This window comes from Eumetopias jubatus, unplaced genomic scaffold, assembly GCF_037043125.1.
Source record: "Eumetopias jubatus isolate StellerSeaLion01/CBP00866 unplaced genomic scaffold, mEumJub1_p1.0 scaffold_7, whole genome shotgun sequence".
NCBI lineage: Eukaryota > Metazoa > Chordata > Mammalia > Carnivora > Otariidae > Eumetopias > Eumetopias jubatus.
The window spans coordinates 122,598,231-122,619,121 of NW_028274813.1; the positions used below are offsets into that span (position 1 = coordinate 122,598,231).

Sequence of the window (20,891 nt, forward strand, 5' to 3'; positions counted from 1 at the left end):
GTGCCAGGAACTGGAAGCAGAGACCAATACATTTTTCTGTTACCTCGTTAAAGCCCACTAGAATACGTATTGTTTTTAAATTTTTGACATGATCTTTTTTTTAAAGATTTTATTTATTTATTTGAGAGAGAGAGCACGAGCACTGACTGAGCCACCCAACTGACTTAGCCGTTGACGTAATTTCTGATATACGGTATAGTTCAAGGATTCCTGTATAACTTTCACCCAGAAACCCTAAATGGTAACATTTTACTATAATTGCTTTATCGTTCTTTCTCTCTCTTTACTTTTTTCCTAAAATATTTGAGAGTAGATTGCAGACATGATATCCCTTTCAACGCTAAACACTTCACAGTGCATTTCCTAAAAAATTACTGGGCGCCTAGGTGGCTCAGTCGGTTAAGTGTCTGCTTTTGGCTGAGGTCATGATCCCGGGGTCCTGGGATCGAGTCCCGCATCGGGCTCCCTGCTCGGCGGGGAGCCTGCTTCTCCCTCTGCCTCTGCCTGCCACGCCCCCTGCTTGTGCTCGCTCGCTCTCTCTCTCTGTCAAATAAATACAATCTTTCCTGGGATCGAGCCCCGCATCGGGCTCCCTGCTCAGTGGGAAGCCTGCTTCTCCCTCTCCCACTCCCCCTGCTTGTGTTGTCTCTCTCTCTGTCAAATAAATAAATAAAGACTTTAAAAAAAAAAATCATTGAAATGAGAAAATGTTTACTGACACAATGACTTAATCTGTAGACCTTATTCTAGGCTCACTAGTTGTCCAATGGTGTCCTTTATAGCAAAAGGAAATCCTAGATTATGAATGGCATTCGGTTGTCATGTCTCTAAAGTTTTTCTGTCTTTCATGATTTTGACAGTTGTAAAGCATGAAGGCCAGTTGTTTTGAGGACTGTCCCTCAGTTCGAATGTATCTTGTGTCTCCTCATGATTAGATTTATGTTACTCATTTTGGCAGTATCATAGGTGCCGGTAGGCGCTCAGTGCATCCGACTGGGACATGCTTGATGTCCGTTCATTCTGTTACTGGTGATGTTAACTTTGATCACTTAGTTGAGGTAGTGTCTGCCTGATTTCTCCACTGTACAATGATTTCTTTGTTGTTGTTGTTGCAATTAATATAATAATTACAAAAATAAACATACTTTTTGCTTTTGTAATGAGTAGGTATCCTGCTGTGGAGTACACTGAGACCATATAAGTATCCTGTTACTCATCAGACTTTTACCCAGGAGAGTCTTTATCATCCGTTGATGACTCCCTGTCAGTGTTTACTATAATGGATGCCAAAGGATGATTTTTCTAATTTAGCTGGCATTCTCCTGTAAGGAAGAGCTTTCCCTTTTACCTACATATATATTTATATCAACATAAAATCATGGGTTCTTAATTTGTCAGGGGGCTATAATCACTTCTCTTTATTTGGATCTTCTAATTGTCCTTGACTTGGCTAGTAGAAGAGCTCCATCTCACTGCTTCTGTGTCCTTTTCACATGTCCCTGTCTAGACATGGATGCCAGATGTTGTCATTGCTACCGGGACATCATTGCTTCTAGGCCCTGTATAGACAGAACCATGAAATAACATACATACGAGAGTGTGCGTCGCCCCCCTAAATGACATGCATTCCCACAACACACATCTGTAACCCTGTTACCAGTGTAAACGTGTGGTGAACCTCAGGTATATTGAGGCAAAAAAAATGTTTTAGAACCATTGACCTAATACATGACTGCTTGCTAAATGAAGGGTGAATATTCTAGAAGGTCTCATTTGGAATTTTCTATTACTTCTGCCAGTTCTCTTCATACACTGAAGTAAGAACTCCTTTTATATGGAGGTGTTGATACAGCCTAAGTTGTAGTGGAACTTAAAGACAACAGAGTCCTTAAGGTGATGTGGGGTTTAAATGTTTTCAGATCTCTAATGGATACATTTCTGGTCTAGGTCTGTGCGAGTAATAGACTGATTTCCACTCTGGAGAATCTGTATGAGAGGAAGCTCTTGGCACGTTTTGTTATTGATGAAGCACATTGTGTCAGTCAGGTAAATACTGGTTTATGTGACTTGAAATATCAATAAATACATACTCCCAATAGGATATATATTTTCAGAATAGAGGGAAATCAGTGACTTATTCTAGCTCACTGAAGAATAAGATAGTTCTCAATACAGTGAGCAGTGTTTGCTTTTTATGGAGGGAAGATCCAAATAGTCTGAAAAGCGGTATTTTTTTTTTCCCAACTAGTGGGGACATGATTTTCGCCAAGATTATAAAAGAATGAATATGCTTCGCCAGAAGTTCCCCTCTGTTCCAGTGATGGCCCTTACCGCCACAGCTAATCCCAGGGTCCAGAAGGACATCCTCACTCAGCTGAAGATTCTCCAACCTCAGGTGTAAGTTGCTGAAAGTCCTGAATTTAAAAACCCTGGGACAGTGGTTCCTGGATTGCTGCACATTAGAATCGTGTACTGAGCTTTAAAAATCCCAGGCACAGATTGCACTCTGTCAGTTAGATCACAGTTTGGGGGGCCATGAGCCATTATGTTTTTAAAAATCCCCAAGTGACTCCAGTGTGCAGGATAATTCAGGAACCGAGGCCCAACGGCTTTTTACTTACTAACATTAAAACTCTACCCCAGTATTTTGGAAGTAGGGGTAAAGTGTGTGCTGTACCTGTTAACTCTAGGATGGTCCCAGGAGTAAATTAGCTTTTATTCATCTAATTTCAGCTCCTGTACATCCTAGAGTATACATCATGAAATAAACAGATGACCCTGCTTTGTCATTTTCCCCTGAAGTCCCACTTATTTTTTTTTTAAAGATTTATTTATTTATTTATTTATTTGAGAGAGAGAGAGAATGAGAGGTAGAGAGCACAAGAGCGAAGAGGATCCGAGAGAGAAGCAGGCTCCCCATTGAGCAGGGAGCCCGATGTCGGACGCGATCCCGGGACTCCAGGATCACGACCTGAGCCGAAGGCAGTCACTTAACCAACTGAGCCACCCAGGCGCCCTGAAGTCCCACTTATGTCCAAGATGTTGAAAACCGTCCAGAAACGATGCGTGACAGCTTTTATACTTTGTTTGCATCTCAACAGCAAAGTGCTTCTTGTTGCCACCAAATCCATAATTACTCGTAACAGAAACTACTATAAAAAAAATATATATCCCCACATATCTAGGTTGCCCTGGATTGTTTCGTACCTCCGCATGAGTTTGTAGAGACAGGTGCATTCTCTGATAGGTTCATTCACTCAGCAAATATTTACTGAACAGCTGCTGTGTGCCCAGTTAAAATACTGTTCCTTTTTTTTTCTTTAAATTTTTTATTATGTTAATCACCATACATTACATCATTAGTTCTTGATGTAGTGTTCCATGATTCCTTGTTTGTGCATAACACCCAGTGCTCCACGCAGAACGTGCCCTCTTTAATACCCATCACCAGGCTAACCCATCCCCCCACCCGCCTCCCCTCTAGAACCCTCAGTTTGTTTTTCAGAGTCCATCGTCTCTCATGGTTCGTCTCCCCCTCCGACTTACTCCCCTTCGTTCTTCCCCTCCTAATACTGTTCCCTTCTAATTTATTAGTGGGTGTTTTGAGTTTGAGGAATGCCTGAAGAAATGACCAGTAGTTGGGGTGAATTGTTAAGGCACACCTTTTGTTCATTTGGAAGTAAAGACAAGTAAAGCTGGCTCTTTAAGTATTGTCGTTGGTAAAAACAGCAGCATCCCTCAGCGGGTTATGGGAAAAACCAAAAGTGCCACATGAAGGATATGGGAGTAAGACAGCCACAGGGATTAGACTGGCATTCTGGAGCACACAAATTTTAGAGTCCTCAGAATTTTGTGTGTGAAATCACAAAATTTGGAATGGAATATTTGACTTTAATCTCACTTGCAGAAGGGTGTTTGTGTAGAATTTGGGGGCGCCGGGAGATTTTGCTTCCATAATTGGTATACATTATAACATTATATTTAAGGTGTCGTATTATGCTTTAGGTTCTAGTGAATAACCTACATGCTAGAAATTCACTTCTGTAAGTACTATATTGATCTGTGAAAGCCTTTCTTTTTTTTAATAGGCAATGTTTTTAGCTTTTTTCCACCAAATTTATGCCAGATGCAGTCTACTCTTTTAGGCCAGTCATATTAATTGCCAAATGCACACAGTTAAAAGAAATTGCATAAATTCAACTCACCTTTTGAATAATTTTCTGTAAGTATGGAATTTGTCGTTTTTGTTTGAGTAAACATTGCACATATGCATTTAGAGACAGACACCTTTAATATCTTTTCCTAGTCGTGTGAGGAGATCAGCCTGGAAAAGCAATAGATTGTACATTTCCTGAGTCTAGCATGTGGCGCCCTGTGCATAATTGGCACTCAGTAAGAATGAATAAATGGAACATATGGAGGAATTTTGGTAAATGTGGGTAAAATATGAAAATTTGGGCAAGTCTGTTGATTCCTTAATATATTTGGTACTTCTATATTTGGGAGAGTTTAAATCTCTTAGTGGAAGTAAAAGATTTTAACAGACACTTTCTGGTACATTTTTTCCTGATCTCTTTTGCCAATAGGCCCTTGTTTGGATTAAATTTACCCAGCTGCTGCTCTGTCGTGGGCCCTGGTGAAGGCAGGTCTCCCTAGGCTTGGAGCTATGGCCCCCGTGCTCCTCTCCTACAGTTAGTCTGTGCTGACCTCTTCTTTGGGAAGTACAAGGATAGGTAATAAAATAGAGACTTTATTGCTTTTCCTTAGAACCTTAAAATATAAAGTGAGAAAGAGGAGACAGACTTAGAGATAGCTGATAGAACAATAATATCGTAATACAACAATAACAAGAGCTGACAGTTACATATTTAGCCTATACAATGTGCCAGGCACTATTCCTGACATTTTATGTATATTAACTCATTTCTCTACACAAAAGGTTAAGGCTTATGCGGTTAAGTACTCCTGTTTTCCTCACTTTGGGATGAGGAAATGGAGGCACGGAGAAATAACTTCAACAAGGTCATACGTTTCGTGAGTGCTGGAGGGAGGACTTAAACCCAAACAGTCTGGTTTTAGAACCCTTTAAATACTTTTTAATAAGTTGCAGAATGAAGTAAGTGGTAATTAGAGATGTAAATTATGACTGCAGGAACTCAGGAAGGCAAGACTGACTATAACCCAAAATAACAACTAGTTGTTAATGAGGAGGGGTCAGATAGGATTTTATAAGGGAAGCGGGCTTTGTAGAATGAGTAGTCTTTTTTGTAAGCAGCTGTGTTGAGATATAGTTTACATACCTTAAAATTCGCCTATTTAAAGTATGCAATTCTATGATTTTTTTTTTTTTTTTTAGTTTATTCACAGGGTTGTGCAACTCCACCACTATCTAATTTTAGAACATCTTTGTCTCCCTTAAAAGAAACTCCATACCCATTAGCTGTCAGTTCCCACTATCCCCCTCATCTCCCAGCCCTAGACAACCACTAATCTGCTTTGTGTCTTTATAGATTTCTGCCTAAGCTGGACATTTCATATAAATAGAATTTTACAAAACATGGCCTTTTGTGGCTGGCCTCGCATGTAGCATCACGTGTCCATGGTTCATCCGTGTCGTAGCGCGTCAGGGCTTCATTCTGTTTCAGTGACAGAAAATACGCCATCGTAAGCGTACTCTCTACATTTTATTCGTTCATTTATCATGTGTTGGATATTTGAGTTGTTTCCATTGTGTGGCTGTTATTATTAGGAATATTGCCATGAGCCTTTGTGTCTAAGTTGTCACGTGGACAGGCGCTTTCCTTTCTCGGGGACATCTGTCCAGCAGTGGCGTCGTTGGGTCAAAGGAACGGCAGGCTGTTTTCACAAGCAGCTGCAGCATGCAGTGTGTGAGGGTTGCGGTTTTTCCCCGTGTCCCCGCACCAACACGTGTTAGTGTGTGTCTTTTTGATTATACTCATCCTAGTGGGTGTGAAGTGGTGAGAATGGCGCTTTCAGGGGTGGAAAGTGAGGATTCAGGGCTGAAGTTTCAGGCATCAAAGTTCAGGTTGGTTCCAAGGAATGGAGAATAATCCATGGGATGAGTGGAGAGACCTGGAGAAGGGCTGGCCCTGGGGAGGCGGCTCGATGCCCGCTCCCAGGGATCTTGCGTTTCGCGATGATTAAGTATTTGGACTTTGTCCTGTGGGCAGAGGGAGAGGGAGAGGTAATTTTAAGCAGGCTCCATGCCCAGTGCAGAGCCCGATACAGGGCTTGATGTCACAACCCTGAGATAAAGACCTGAACCGAAATCAAGAGTCTGACGCTTAAATGACTGAACCACCCGGGTGCCCCACTGACCTATTTCAAACGGAGCCCTCCCCTGCCCACAGTCAAACCTGCTACTCCTCTGCGCTCCTGATTTCAGCTTACTGTGCCAGCTTCTCTAACCTGAACCCTATGGTAGAATGATCCAGCCTGGCAGCAGAGCAGAAGGTGGAGCGGGGGGATGAGAGACCAGAGGCCAGACGGCCCGAGGAAGCCCACTGGAGCGTTCTAGGAGAGGGTGATGGTGGCGGCGGCGGCAGCGGGAGAGGAGGCGGGACAGGGCGGAGGGAGAGCGCGGCCGAGGCGGTAAGACTGGCAGCTGATGGCGTAAGGAAAGCAGACAACGTGGAAGTTTCTACTTGTTTCTGGTGCGGGTGACCAGCACCACTGCCCATACCTGGACGTGCAGGAGGGGAGACGGGTGGGGGGGTGGGTAATGAATTTGATTGTTAGATCTGTGGTGTGAGGGTGTTTACGGGATGAGTGGCGATGGTGATGGCCTCAGTCTTCATACTTTCTTTGGTCATATGGGCCTCCTAAAAGAATTTTGGAAAACCGTACCACTTGTGTATTTCTTTTTTTTTTTTTAAGGTTTTATTTATTTATTTGAGAGAGAGAGAATGAGAAAGAGAGCACACGAGAGGGGGTGGGGTCAGAGGGAGAAGCAGACTCCCCGCCGAGCAGGGAGCCCGAAGCGGGACTCGATCCCGGGACCCTGGGATCATGACCTGAGCCGAAGGCAGTGGCTTAACCAACTGAGCCACCCAGGTGCCCTATCAATTCTTTTTTTTTTTTTTTTAAGATTTTATTTATTTGGCAGAGAGAGACAGTGAGAGACGGAACACAAGCAGGGGGAGTGGGAGAGGGAGAAGCAGACTCCCCGCAGAGCAGGGAGCCCGACGCCGGACTCGATCCTGGGACTCCAGGATCATGACCTGAGCCGAAGGCAGTCGCTTAACCGACTGAATCACCCAGGCGCCCCACTTGTGTATTTCTAAACTGACACCAAAAGTTTTTCCGCATGAGTTTTAAATAAAGAGAATATGGTCTGTTGCAAATAACATTTTAAAATAAAATTGTTACCTAGCCCTTTTAAATGTATCCAGTAGAATATAAATATAATAGCAATTGTGTACCTACTTTCACTCATTTAAAAAACACGTTAACATTTTTTAACTTTAAATTTCTTCAAAAATTTCTTTAACAGATACTTTACATCTTTCCTTTTTCTCTTGGAACTCCTATTTCTCTTTCAGTTTCCCCACAGATTTTTATCCTAAGGTAATATATTTTTATACATGAAGTCTTGTTGCTTACTCTGTCATACTTACCTGCAAGAGAAACAGGTATATAAATTAAAAGTTGTTTTTAAATCTCCCATGCCAAAATTTCCTTCCAGATTGAATTACTATAATCATTAGTTATATATAGCTGATCGGAATAGTTTAACCATATTTTTCAAATTTTAAGCATACATTTTGATTGGGAATGTAATTTAATGAGATAGGACTTCTTTTCAGTTAGCTGATACCTCTGTGGACAAATCAAGACAGTTCATATTTCTTATTCTTATAGATGTAAGCATTGAGAACCATTGCTCACATAAACATGTAGATGGGAATGGAAAGCATTTTATTATAGCAGTAACACTCAGTTATTTGAATTTTTTCTGACATATATGCCAAAATTACATAATGATCTGTCATCAAAAATTATTTTTAATCTGTCAGTTTACAACTTAAGTCCTTTAAATTTTGTGGAAAGCAGAGAATTATAAACTATTTGGCAAAATAAGTCAGATCATTAGTTACTCACTTTACTTTTTCTGGGAAACATGCTATAAAAATATTTTACCAAGACTTATCTAATGACCATTAAATATTGTTGTTGCTGGGGCGCCTGGGTGGCTCAGTCAATTAAGTATCCAAGTCTTGGTTTTGGCCCAGGTCATGATCTCAGAGTTGTGGGATTGAGCCCTGCGTCAGGCTGTGCACTAGGCATGGAGCCTGCTTGAGATTCTCTCTCCCTCTGCCCTTCCCCCACCAATCAATCAGTCAATCAATATTCTTGTTCCTCTTTCACTGAAATGAATCTTGTATCCATTATATTCGGAAGAGTTGGGGAAATCAAAATGCTGTTAGTTTCAGTACACCTTTTTAATATATTTTTGACAGGTATTTTTATTGTGGGATATGCTTTTAAATAATAGTTTTATCAAAATTCTGTGGCTACCAGTTAGCTCTTTCAAATACTGGGACATGACTACTATATAACCTGGTTGGCAAAGCCAGTGTACATCACCAGACCCATCTCCTAAATTAAACTTACTTTCATTTATTTAAAAGGAAAATTCTGACTTTTTTTTTTTTTTTTTTTTAAAGATTTTATTTATTTATTTGACAGAGACAGCGAGAGCAGGAACACAAGCAGGAGCAGTGGGAGAGGTAGAAGCAGGCTTCCCACCGAGCAGGGAGCCTGATGTGGGACTCGATCCCAGGACTCTGGGATCATGACCTGAGCCGAAGGCAGCCGCTTAACGACTGAGCCACCCAGGCGCCCAAGGAAAATTCTGACTTTGTTTCTCAATCCACATAAACTCTTTAGTACACATCCCCACGACAACTATCTCAGTTTCAAAAGCAACAAGAGCTGAGCACAAATTGATTCCATTTCCTGACACATCACTTAAAATGACATGAGTTTGACACCCTGGACCTAATCCTAGTTACCATGTTAAATGTCAGCTGATACAGTGCTCCCTTAGTGAAGATACAGTAGAGTCTCAAGCTTTTTAAAAAATAAGATCTTTATTGAGATATAATTGGGGTGCCTGGCTGGCTTAGTCAGTAGAACGTGAGACCCTTGATCTCCAGGTGGTGAGTTCAAGCCCCACATTGGGCAAAGAGCCTTCTTTCAAAAAATAAATAAGAGAGAGGGAGATAATTGACACATCATAAAATTCACTCATTTAAAGGTTAGCATTTGGGGTGGGGTTGTCTTTTCACAAAGTTATGCAGCCATCTCCCAAATCTAAGCGTAGAACATTTTCATCACCCCAAAAAGAAACCTGGTACTTGTTAGCGGTCACTCCCCATGCTCCCCTTCTCGTGTGTGCCCGTCCGCTTTCCCTGAGCAGAGTTTTCTCAAGGCTTATCCATGTTGCCACATGTATCAGTACTGGGTTCCTTAAGGCTGAATAATCTTCCATTGTATGGGCATTCCGTGTTTGTTTATACATTCATCAGTTGATGGGACCTTTCTCTGACTAGAATATTTGGTAATTCTAAACATCCCATTTTCCAACAGACCAAGTAAGACAAACTCTAAGCAACTGTTCACGTTCTCATCATAGCAAACTGTGTACAAGCTGCTTTTAGCCAGTGGCCCATGTGCTGGGTTCAGCGGGCCTTTTGTAGTAGAGATATCTGTTGTGGTTTTGAGTTTGAGATCGGCAGCTTTATTTCCTAATCTCATGTCATTTTATTATTTTTAGTAATTTGTTTGACTAAGTTAGTTAACATTTCTAAGGTGTTTTTTTTTAATTATGACACAAATATTAAAAATTTTTCAGATTGGGGCGCCTGGGTGGCTCGGTCGTTAAGCGTCTGCCTTCAGCTCAGGCCCAGAGTCCTGGGATCGAGCCCCACATTGGCCTCCCTGCTTGGCAGGAGGCCTGCTTCTCCCTCTCCCACTCCCCCTGCTTGTGTTCCCTCTCTCACTGTGTCTCTGTCAAATAAATCTTTAAAAAAAAAAATTTTTTTTCTTTCAGATTATGTGCCAGTTTTTGATAACCCCTTTATTGAAATGTAATCCACATACCATACAATTCACTTACTTAAAGTGTACAATTCGGTGGGTTTTAGTGAGTTTTACTACAATCAGTTTTAGAATGTCTTCCTCACCCTGCAAAAACACCCGCATCCAGTATCCAGTAGTCGTCACTGCCCCTCCCCCACACCCCCGCCGGCCCCCAGCAACCACTAATCCACCTTCTGTTTCTAGATCTGCCTGTTTTGGATATCTCATACAAATGAAATCACCCGATCCGTGGTCTTCTCTAACTGGCTTCTTTTACTTAACATGATGTTTTCAAAGTTTATTGCTGAATAATAGTCCATCGTATGGGTGTGGCCCATTTTATTTATTGGCGAATATCGGGGTTGTTTCCATTTTGGGCTCGTATGACTAATGCTAAAATATATGTTCACGCACAGGTGTTTGTGTGGACCCCTGTCTTCCCTTCCCGTGGGCACGCATGCAGGAGTGAAGTGCACATTTGTAGGGTGACTCTCTTTTTCACCTCCTGCAGAACTGCCGGGCTGTTTTCCAAAGGAGCTGCACCGTTTCCCATTGCCACCAGCAGAGTCCTTATGCCCCCTGCACTTGATATTGTCTCTTTTTTGACCCAGACCTTTTAAAAAAAAAAAAAAAACATAAAACATTGTTCTGAAATTAAAGCAAAGTGTAAAATGTAGGGAAAGGTAACAAGGCCATTCTTGTCTATGGTCATTTCAGCATTTTTGTGGGTAGGGAGACTCACGCACCATTCCCAACGTAAGCCCAAAGCAACTCAAATGATTTTAAAGACCATCTACAACATTACAACATTTGTATACCTGAGCAATTCTTTTTATGCCATCATTCTGTCAGGACTGTGGTTTCCTTTGCTGCAGCAGTGATTGTAAATAATTGACTGAGAACGATCGATCAAAATAGTCCATAGACGGATCAGTCCTTTACCTACTGCTTTTTCTTGCCACAGCCCGCTACACGTCCCTCTGCCTTTCCAACCCTAGAAAAGAGCTCTCAGTGTTTGGTGCATATAAATAGCAAAAGAGGGATGGTTTCAAAGTATTAGTTAACAGAGATCTCACAAGACTCTTAGAGCAAGATATCCTGTGACAATAGCCAGCTATGCAAGAAGCACCATCGTAAGGTGAAAATCATCTCCACTCCCACCACTTTGCTCTTGATGTATCTGAAATCAGAATATCCCAGCAAGGGCCAGCGTACTTCATTCCTCGTGTCACACTTTACTCCCAGCAGAAATATGTAAAACCCTTACAAGACAAGAAGCCCTACCAAGGGTTTCTGGTACTTTGATTAAAGAAAGTTTCAGGGGCACCTGGGTGGCTCGGTTGGTTGAGCATTGGACTCTTGATTTCAGCTCAGGTCATGATCTCAGGGTCATGGGATCAAGCCCAGCGTTGGGCTCCACACTGAGCATGGAGCCTGCTTAAGATTCTCTCTCTCTATCTCCCCGACCTCTCCACCCCCGCTTATGCATGCACACTCTCTTTTCAAAGATTATTTATTTATTTATGAGATAGCGTGGCGGGGAGGGGGGGCCGGTGAGGAGCGGAGGGGAGAAGGACAAGCGGATTCCGTGCTGAGCACAGAGCCCAGTGCAGGGCTCGATCCCACGACCCTGAGATCGTGACCTCAGCCGAAATCAAGAGTCGGATGCTTAACCAACTGAGCCATCCAGGCGCCCCCCTCCCCTCCCACCCCCCTTAAAGAAAAGGAAAGAAAAAGTTTCAGCTGCACCCATACTATATTCAGTTTGTTCTGTGTGGTGTCCTGGAGGTTTTTACTGCCAGACCAGTGCTCGGTCATGAGGTTCAGAATGGGTGAAAAGTAGGGTTTGTTTGTTTTTGGAAAGTGAGGGGACAGTTGTAAAAGGGAGAGGCGGGGCAGGGGTGACAAGCAGGATGTCTGGACTGCAGGAGCACCCTCAGATCAGTCTTCTGGGAGAAAGTCCGCGTGAAAATGGAGGATCTGCAAATTGATTCCTTTACAGTTGTCTTTGCTTATGTACCTTTAGAAAATCTTTGTGAACCCTTGGGGGATGCATACCCCAGTTTCAGACCACTGATTTAAAAAGAAGTTGGACTGTGGTTTAGAACTCTAAGGTCTGAGCGGGGGACGGAAGTTGGGACATGTGGGGACGACACTTGGGTGCTGCTTAAAGCGGCAAGTGGGGTCCCCAAAGAAGGTGACGGGGAGAAGAGAAGGAGCCGGACGCTGGGGAGTGATCCCCACTTAAGGAGTAAGCAAAGGAAGAAGACAAGGAGACAAATTAAAGGAGCAGGGGGCGGGGGGGCAAGTCTGTGGACTGTGAACTCGACCGTGCCCGTAAGGGGTTTCTGTGCGGAGTGACGGAGAGGTCAGAGAGAAGGAGGTCTGCACAAAGACCCATGCACACGCCACACACGGCGGGACGGTGACCACTCCCTGCTGCGTGGCCTTCTTGTCTGTATAGCAGTCCCTTCACGCACCCGCTGCCCTCCACGTACAAGCCATTCTGTCCTCAGACCAGATGAGCTTACCCTACCACTGGCAACAAAACCTGGACCCGACTATAGCTTGGATTCAGGTACAAAGACAGAAAGCCAGTGTGTGTTTGTTTGTTTGTTTGTTTGTTTGTTTGTTTGTTTGACAGAGAGAGACACAGCGAGAGCAGGAACACAAGTAGGCGGGTTGGGAGAGGGAGAAGCAGGCTTCCCGCCGAGCAGGGAGCCCGATGCGGGGCTCGATCCCAGGACCCCGGGATCACGACCTGAGCCGAAGGCAGACGCTTCACGACTGAGCCACCCAGGCGCCCAGAAAGCCAGTGGTTTTATTCCCCATCTTCCTTCTCTCTGAGCCCCACACCCCCGTACGTAGGCATCCTCCTTAACCATGCGTCATCACAGTTACGGTCTCTTTCTTTTCTTCCATCCACACGGGCACTGACATGTCTTTATGCTCTAACCTTAACTGTTCTGCAGTGTTACCTCTCCTTCCTGTGGAGATATTGGGACCTGGGGTAGTGGGGGGGTCCCTGCAGGGCCAAGGACCCTGTAACAGTCCCCTCACCTTTCTTTAGGTTTGTTTGTTTGTTTTTTAATAAAGATTTTATTTATTTATTTATTTATTTGACAGAGAGAGAGAGAGAGAGAGCACAAGTAGGCAGAGCGGCAGGCAGAGGGAGAAGCAGGCTCCTCGCAGAGCAGGCAGCCCAATGCAGGACTCGATCCCAGGACCCTGAGATCCTGACCTGAGCCGAAGGCAGACACTTCACTGACTGTGCCACCCAGGCGCCCCTATTTAGTTTTAAAAGCCTGGATAGAACAATTTTGGCAGAATGGTAATGGCAAAAGCTAGAATGGAGGTGCCAAGAATTGAAATTGGATGTATGGTTAGTTGGTTGGGGGCCTAAGTGTCTTCTGAGAAACTTGCCATTGGAGGGAAAGAAAGAGATGAGGTGCCAGCCACAGTGGAATATGGGGTCCAGAGGAGCTTGTTTTGCTTTTAGGATTGGTGGTCCTATAGAACATACTCAGACAAAAGGGAAGAATTCGTGGAAGAGACTGAAGTACAAGAGAGGAGAGAATGGAGAAAAGCTCCCTAAGGAAGCGAGAGGGAGGACGTGGGCCACCAAGAGCAAAGGGCCATCGAAAGGGGAGTGCGTCGGTCTCCCGAGTCAGCCACCTCCCCTTTGGGGTCAGAGCAGAGGACGGTGACCCATGATGTGTAGGGCGTGAGCTCCCGCTGCCGCCCTGCCATCAGTTCTTCATGTACACGGTCAAAACTTGGGAACGCCGGTGGCCGAAAGACATGTGTTTTCTCTGATTTTCTTAATCTTTTTAAATAATGTTTTGGCTGCCTCTGCTTGTCAACCTCATCCCTGCGACTGGGCTCCTGATTCACCTGTCTTTCCACACATTCTCTTCTACAGCCCTCCCGATTCCTGGTCATCTCATCCGTAGACATTCGCTCCTTACCCCGTTCTGTGGTGCAAGCTGCCGGTGGTCATATTCAGCTTGAGATGGCTTGATAATTAGGTTGGCATAGTGGAAAATCAGTGTTTAATGTGTGAAGGTGGCCAAAATATATTTTCTTACGATAACAAAATTTTATGTTTGGGACTTCTAGGTTCAGCATGAGCTTTAACAGACATAATCTGAAATACTACGTGTTACCGAAAAAACCCAAGAAGGTGGCATTTGACTGCTTAGAATGGATCAGAAAGCATCACCCATGTGAGTACAGCCATGTGACAGATTATGTCCAGAAGTAATAAATGTCTTTTTGTTACCACAATAGAATATATCAATGTGCATATTAAACATTTCTTTTTTCGTTACAATAGCACTAACTAGCTATTTATAGAACAGAATATTGCAACTCTCTCAATCCTGGAAATTATAAAATCGCATTTGGTTTGATAACAATAAACCCTAAGAAAAAGTATACGAAATATTCCTTCCTACACAGCCGTGTTATAATTCACGGTTTCAGTGTCTCTCCTCTGGCTTCTATTGGTATGAATTACACCGATCTCTGTGTTAGGGCCTTCTCCCAAGAGTGCCTCTGAGTTCTGTTAACTAAAATGAGATCCTGAAATGCCGGGTAGTTTTCCATGTAACCCCTTTTCTACTTTCCCGCGGAGAATTGTTTCTGCTAACCACCTCTGTTTCATTTTTTGAAAACTAGTATACATCTTTGCAGGGCGCCTTGCTGGCTCCGTTGGAGCAAGCGACTCTTGATCTCGGGGTCGTGAGTTCGAGCCCCACATTGGGTGTAGAGATCACCTTTTTTTTTTTTAATTTCATTTCATTTTATTTTTAAGATTTTATTTATTTATTCATGAGAGACAGAGAGAGAGAGAAGCAGAGGGAGAAGCAGGCTCCCAAGGAGCAGGGAGTCCGATGGGGGACTCGATCCCAGGACCCTGGGGTCATGACCCGAGCCAAAGGCAGACACTTAACTGACTGAGCCACCCAGGCACCCTAGGGATAACTTTAAAAAAAAAATTAAATCTTAAAAAAATTAGTATATGTGTTCGTTTGAACAGATCAAACGATGCAGGGATAGACTAAGAAGTCATCCATGATCTCCCTCCCAGGCCTCCTTCTCCCAAGCAGAGAATGTAGACAGCTTGTCTGTCTATACCTTTGGCTCTGCCAAGGAGAGAGGACTTTTTCTTTCATAACTTTAATTTTGTGACTCTAAAAACCGTACCTATAATACGTGCTCACTGAAGAAAAACCATGAAAGCAACAAGAAGAAAGAAGCAAAACGCAAAGCTTACCTCAAGACAAGTCACCGTTACCGTTCGGGGTTTATTTCCTTCCAGCAGTTGTTGTGTGCATTTTTCTTTCCATTAGCATACTGTGTCTGCAGTGTTCCTACCCTTAACCTGTTTTATATCTGAAGCATTTTCATGGGTTTTTTTTTTAAACTTAGAAATCACTTAAAAAGTTTCAGTATATCTTATTTCCTAATGTCCTTTCTTAATTTCCTAATGTTGGCCATTAAAATTTTTCTAATTTTCAAAAGGAGAAGCAAAACTTTTCGTAGAAATCCTTGTACCACTTTATTTCCTAGATTAGTTTCCTAGAAGGAAACCGAATCAAAAGCTAGAAGCATTTGTAAGGCTGATACGTACTGCTACACGCTTTCCACAGCATTTGTGTAAGGGTCCCCTCCCGTGTGATAGCCCATGTTAGAGCCCAGGCTTCGTCCAGGTCCACCCCAGGAGCCATTCGGGGGACAGAACAAAAGGTCACATCTTGTGATTTCCAGTACACGTTGAACTCCTTGCTTAAATTACTCTGTGTGACCCCGCTCTACTCTAAGAAGACTATGGAGTTCTGCTTGTGGTTTGTGTATTTCTAAGAACATAATGAGGGGCACCTGGGTGGCTCAGCTGGTTGAGCGTCCCACTCTTGGATCTCGGTTTGCAGCTTGATCTCGGGGCCGTGGGTTCGAGCCCCACATTGGGCTCCATGCTGGATGTGGAGCCTACTTTAAAAAAAAAGAACATGACAAAAATTGTGTTGTTATTTATGTTAAAAGCTCTCATGTCTCAGTACTGTTTTGGTTTCTTGGCAGATGACTCCGGGATAATCTACTGCCTCTCCAGGCGAGAATGTGACACCATGGCTGACACTTTACAGAAAGATGGTCTCGCTGCTCTTGCTTATCACGCTGGCCTCAGTGATTCTGCCAGGGATGAAGTACAGCACAAGTGGATTAATCAGGATGGCTGCCAGGTAACATTTTTTAAAATAAACAAAGGAAATAATTTTTTATAGTATATGAACACGCTTGTACGTGCTGGATGAAAATTGTTTTTACTTTAAAGACAGCAGACATCAAAATAAGACTAAAATTTAAAAACAGATCTTTTTGAGACTTCTTAAGTTGCTTTTTCTTTCTTAAATAAAAAAAAGTTTTATTCAGTTGTAGTTTACGTACCGTAAAATTTGCCCTTTCATAGCTTAAAAAGTTAGTGGGTTTTAGTATATTCACAAGGTTGTGCAAACATCACCACTAATTCCAGAATATCTCATCATCCCCGAAAGAAACTCCATACCCTTTAGCATCCACTCCCCAGTCCCTGGCAACCACTAATGGAACCACTGCTATTCTGTCTCTATAGATTTTCCTATTCTGGACATTTCATATAAATGAAATTATACAGTATGTGTTCTTTTGTGACTGATTTATTTAGCATAATGTTTTTAAGACAATGTATATCTTGGTGTAACATGTATCAATACTTTATTTCTCTTTGTACACCAGATAACATTCCATGGTACGGATATATCCTAGTTTGTTACCCATTCATCAGTTGGTAGACATTCAGTTGCACCCACTTTCTGGCTATTGTGAATAATGCTTCTGTGAACATCTGTGTACATGTTTTTGTATGAACATGTTTTCAGTTCTCTTGGGTAGATACCTCAGAGTGGAATTACTTAGTCATATGGTAACTCTCTGTTTAACTTTTTGAGGAACTACCAAACTGTTTTCCAAAGCAGCTACAGAATTTTACATTCCTACCAGTGATCTATGAGCTTCCAATGTCTCTTGACTTCTTATTATTACTACTTTTTTTTTTTACTATATCCATCCTAGGGGATGTGAAGTGGCATCTCACTGTGATTTTAATTTGCATTTCCCTAATAACTAATTGTGTTGAGATGACAGATTTGTCACCCAAGTGGATCAAGAGGGAGGAAGCTAAGAACACTCTAGGCATCCCGTACAGTGGCAGGTGCCAGCCTTGGATAGACCTTTCTTTTTTTTTTTTTTAAAGGTTTAGTTCCTCTTTTTTTTTTTTTTTAAAGATTCTACCCATTTATTTGAGAGAGAGAGAGAATGAGAGATAGAAAGCACGAGAGGGAAGAGGGTCAGAGGGAGAAGCAGACTCCCCGCCGAGCAGGAAGCCCGACGCGGGACTCGATCCCGGGACACCAGGATCATGACCCGAGCCGAAGGCAGCCGCCCAACCAACTGAGCCACCCAGGCGCCCTGGATAGATCTTTCTAAATACAAGGATGAATTTGAGAAAAACGACTAATAACTTTTTTTTTTTTAGCCTATGAAGTTTTCAGTTCACAAAAAGAGAAATTACCCCAAAGATTCAATGGAAAAATATCTCTCAAAATTATTTTGTAACAGAAAACAGGAGAAAATCTTAGAGGATATTAGCCTAGTGTCTTTGGAAAGATGTCAGAATACTTGGCGTATATGAACTAGAAGTACTTGCCATAAGAAGATCACAGGCTGCGATGAAGGCACAAATAAAAATGCAATTTATCTAGATAAGAAAATGCACAAAAGGCAAAAAAACAAGTAGAATCACTATCAAGGCACAAATGGTTCAACTCGGTGCAGACATCTGCATCAGTGAGGTAGTGAATAACTTGAAAATGTCAGCCTAAGAATAATCATTGTATCCAAGGAAGAAATGAAGATGGCTGAAGTGGCTAAAGTAGTCAGATGTGTTCTAAATGAATACATAACAAATATTTAACAAATTTAAAAGCATTATCTCAGAGTCGCTGGGGGAAAACTTAACATGTAGACAAAGTTCACCACTTTGTTTGATTTGCAAAGAGCTAAAAGAAATTATATTCACAAAGATACAGAGGTAGGATGCTCTACAAAAAGCAGGCAGGTCTGAGACTGTCTCACTAAATAACAAAAGCAGGAACACACTGTCTTGAATCAAAGGAGGGAAGCTTGGGACTGAAGGATTTCAGAGCCAGCTCATTGTCACAGATGTTGGGCACAACAGAAAGGCACTTTCAGATACGTCAAGTCCAGAAACGCATCACCAGCTTATCTTCACTCAAGTAGTGCCAGATGCCAGTCTTCCCTAATTTGTATATTGAATAAGCAAAATTCTAGTGGGATTTTTTTTCTTTGATAAACTTTTTCTAAAGTTTGCCTGGAAGAATATTCAAGTTAAAATAACTGAAAGAATTTGGCAAGAAAATGAAAACACATGAACACTAGCTTTTGCAGTACATTGCAGACGGATCAGTGACAGAAATCCAGAATTAGGAAGGAAAACATGTAAAACGGGGTGCCTGGGCGGTACAGTCAGTTGAGCATCCAACTCTTGGTTTCTAGATCGTGAGATCAAGCCCTGCATAGGGCTCCGTGCTCAGGGCAGAGTCTGCTTGAGATTCTCCCTCCCTCCCTCTCTCTCCCCCCACCCCCCCCAAAAAAAAAATCTAAGAAAAAAAGGAAAACATGTAAAAACAATATGTGGCAAGGATGCATTGAAAAGTAATGAGGAGGGGCACTGGGTGGCTCAGTGGTCAAGCGTCTGCCTTCGGCTCAGGTCATGATCCCGGGGTCCTGGGATCGAGCCCCGCGTCGGGCTCCCTGCTCCACGGGAAGCCTGCTTCTCCCTCTCCCACTCCCCCTGCTCGTGTTCCCTCTCTGGCTGTGTCTCTCTATCAAATAAATAAATAAAATCTTTAAAAAACAAAAAGAAAAAGAATGAGGAAAGGAGGATGATCCAGCCAGTGGTAGCACTTACCTGCAGGGGGGAATCGTTTTGGATCCTCTTATCAAAATTAATTACAGGTAAATAAAAGTATTGTTTTTTGTTTTGTTTTTTAATTTTATTTATTTGACAGAGACAGTGAAAGAGGGAATACAAGCAGGGGGAGAGGGTGAGGAAGAAGCAGGCTTCCCCCTGAGCAGGGAGCCTGATGTGGGCTCGATCCCAGGACCCCTGAGATCATGACCGGAGCCAAAGGCAGATGCTTAACGACTGAGCCACCCAGGCTCCGCAGAAGTATTGGTATTTTTAAATGTATGAACTCTGGCTGGAAGAGAACCCAAACTTAAAAAGAGCTCAAAAGGAAGTAATTGCTAGAAATTATTAAAAATCTAAATAAACATTTCTATATCGATGAACAAAATTAAAGGCAATAGCAAATAAGAAACAACTAGGGAAATGATGTCTTCTGCAAATAAAACATCCCAAAACTTTGATGAGAAAAACATGGGTCTCAAATAGTAAATTACCCCAGGCTATCAAGAGACATCGAAAAGGAGCCACAAAAGACTAAGTAGAATTGTTTTTCAAAGTGCAACTTTGCTAATTATTAAAGGAATCCAAATTTAAAACAGTGAGAGACCATTTTCACCTCTGTATCAGCAGACTTTTATTAACTGTTGGGGACGGTGCTATAAGAGGCAATTTCCTGCAATGTTCCTGAGAGCCTTTCTGGAAAAGAAGATGGCAGACTGTTACAGGAGCCTCAGATCTGAAACGCATGTGTGGAATTTACATCAGAGTTTGTTTATGGGTTGCTTGGTTTTTTTTTTTTTAATTTTTTTATTGTTATATTAATCACCATACATTACATCATTAGTTTTTGATGTAGTGTTCCATGATTCATTGTTTGTGCAATGGTTTTTTTTTTTTTAATTGAAGTATAGCTGATGTATATAGTATTATATTACTTTCAGGTATACATTATAGTGATTCAACAATACTATACATTACGAAATGCTCGCCACAGTAATTGTACCAACCACTTACCACCATACAAAGTTATTACAATATCATTGACTGTATGATAGTATTATTTTTTTAAAGATTTTATTTATTTATTTGAGAGAGAGAGAAGCAGCGTGAGAGGGGAGAGGGTCAGAGGGAGAAGCAGGCTCCCCGCTGAGCTGGGAGCCCGATGTGGGACTCGATCCCAGGACTCCGGGATCATGATCTGAGCCGGAGGCAGTCGCTTAACCGACTGAGCCACCCAGGCGCCCTGATAGTATTATTTTTAATAGTAAGTAGCTTAAATGTCCTGAGAGAGTGACTGGGTACATTATAGTGCATTCCTGGCATTGAAAATGGTTTATGAAGAATTTCATAATGATATGAAAATGTTCAGATGTCGATGATGGAGAAACATAGGGACAAATAGAACCTAAATGTGTGAAATCTCAACCGAAAAAAAGAAAATTTAGAGGCACCTAGGTGGCGCAGTTAAGCGTCTGACTCTTGGTTTCGGCTCAGGTCGTGATCTTGGGGTCTTGGAATTGAGCCCCACATTGGGCTTTGCACTCAGTGCAGAGTCTGCTTGAGACTCTTTCACCCTCTGGCCCTCCCCACTGCTCTCTCTAGCTTTCTCTCAAATAAATAAGCAAATCTTTAAAAAAAATGAAAAAGAAAATTAATAGAAAAATAGATGAGGGGCGCCTGGGTGGCTCAGTCATTAAGCGTCTGCCTTCAGCTCAGGTCACGATCCCAGGGTCCTGGAATCGAGCCCCGCATCAGGCTC

The 20,891-nt window shown here is 42.5% G+C and overlaps 1 protein-coding gene across 4 annotated transcripts in view; it reads left to right on the top strand.

The window, feature by feature from the left end:
- Positions 1–20,891, top strand: part of BLM (BLM RecQ like helicase) — a 90,677-nt gene that overhangs the window by 44,167 nt on the left and 25,619 nt on the right. For all 4 annotated transcript variants that reach the window (XM_028122157.2, XM_028122159.2, XM_028122158.2 and 1 more), the window contains 4 exons: positions 1,948–2,046; positions 2,249–2,397; positions 14,224–14,330; positions 16,186–16,346. In XM_028122157.2, coding sequence (XP_027977958.1) covers positions 1,948–2,046; positions 2,249–2,397; positions 14,224–14,330; positions 16,186–16,346 — 516 coding nt within the window. The remainder of the gene's footprint in view (positions 1–1,947; positions 2,047–2,248; positions 2,398–14,223; positions 14,331–16,185; positions 16,347–20,891) is intronic.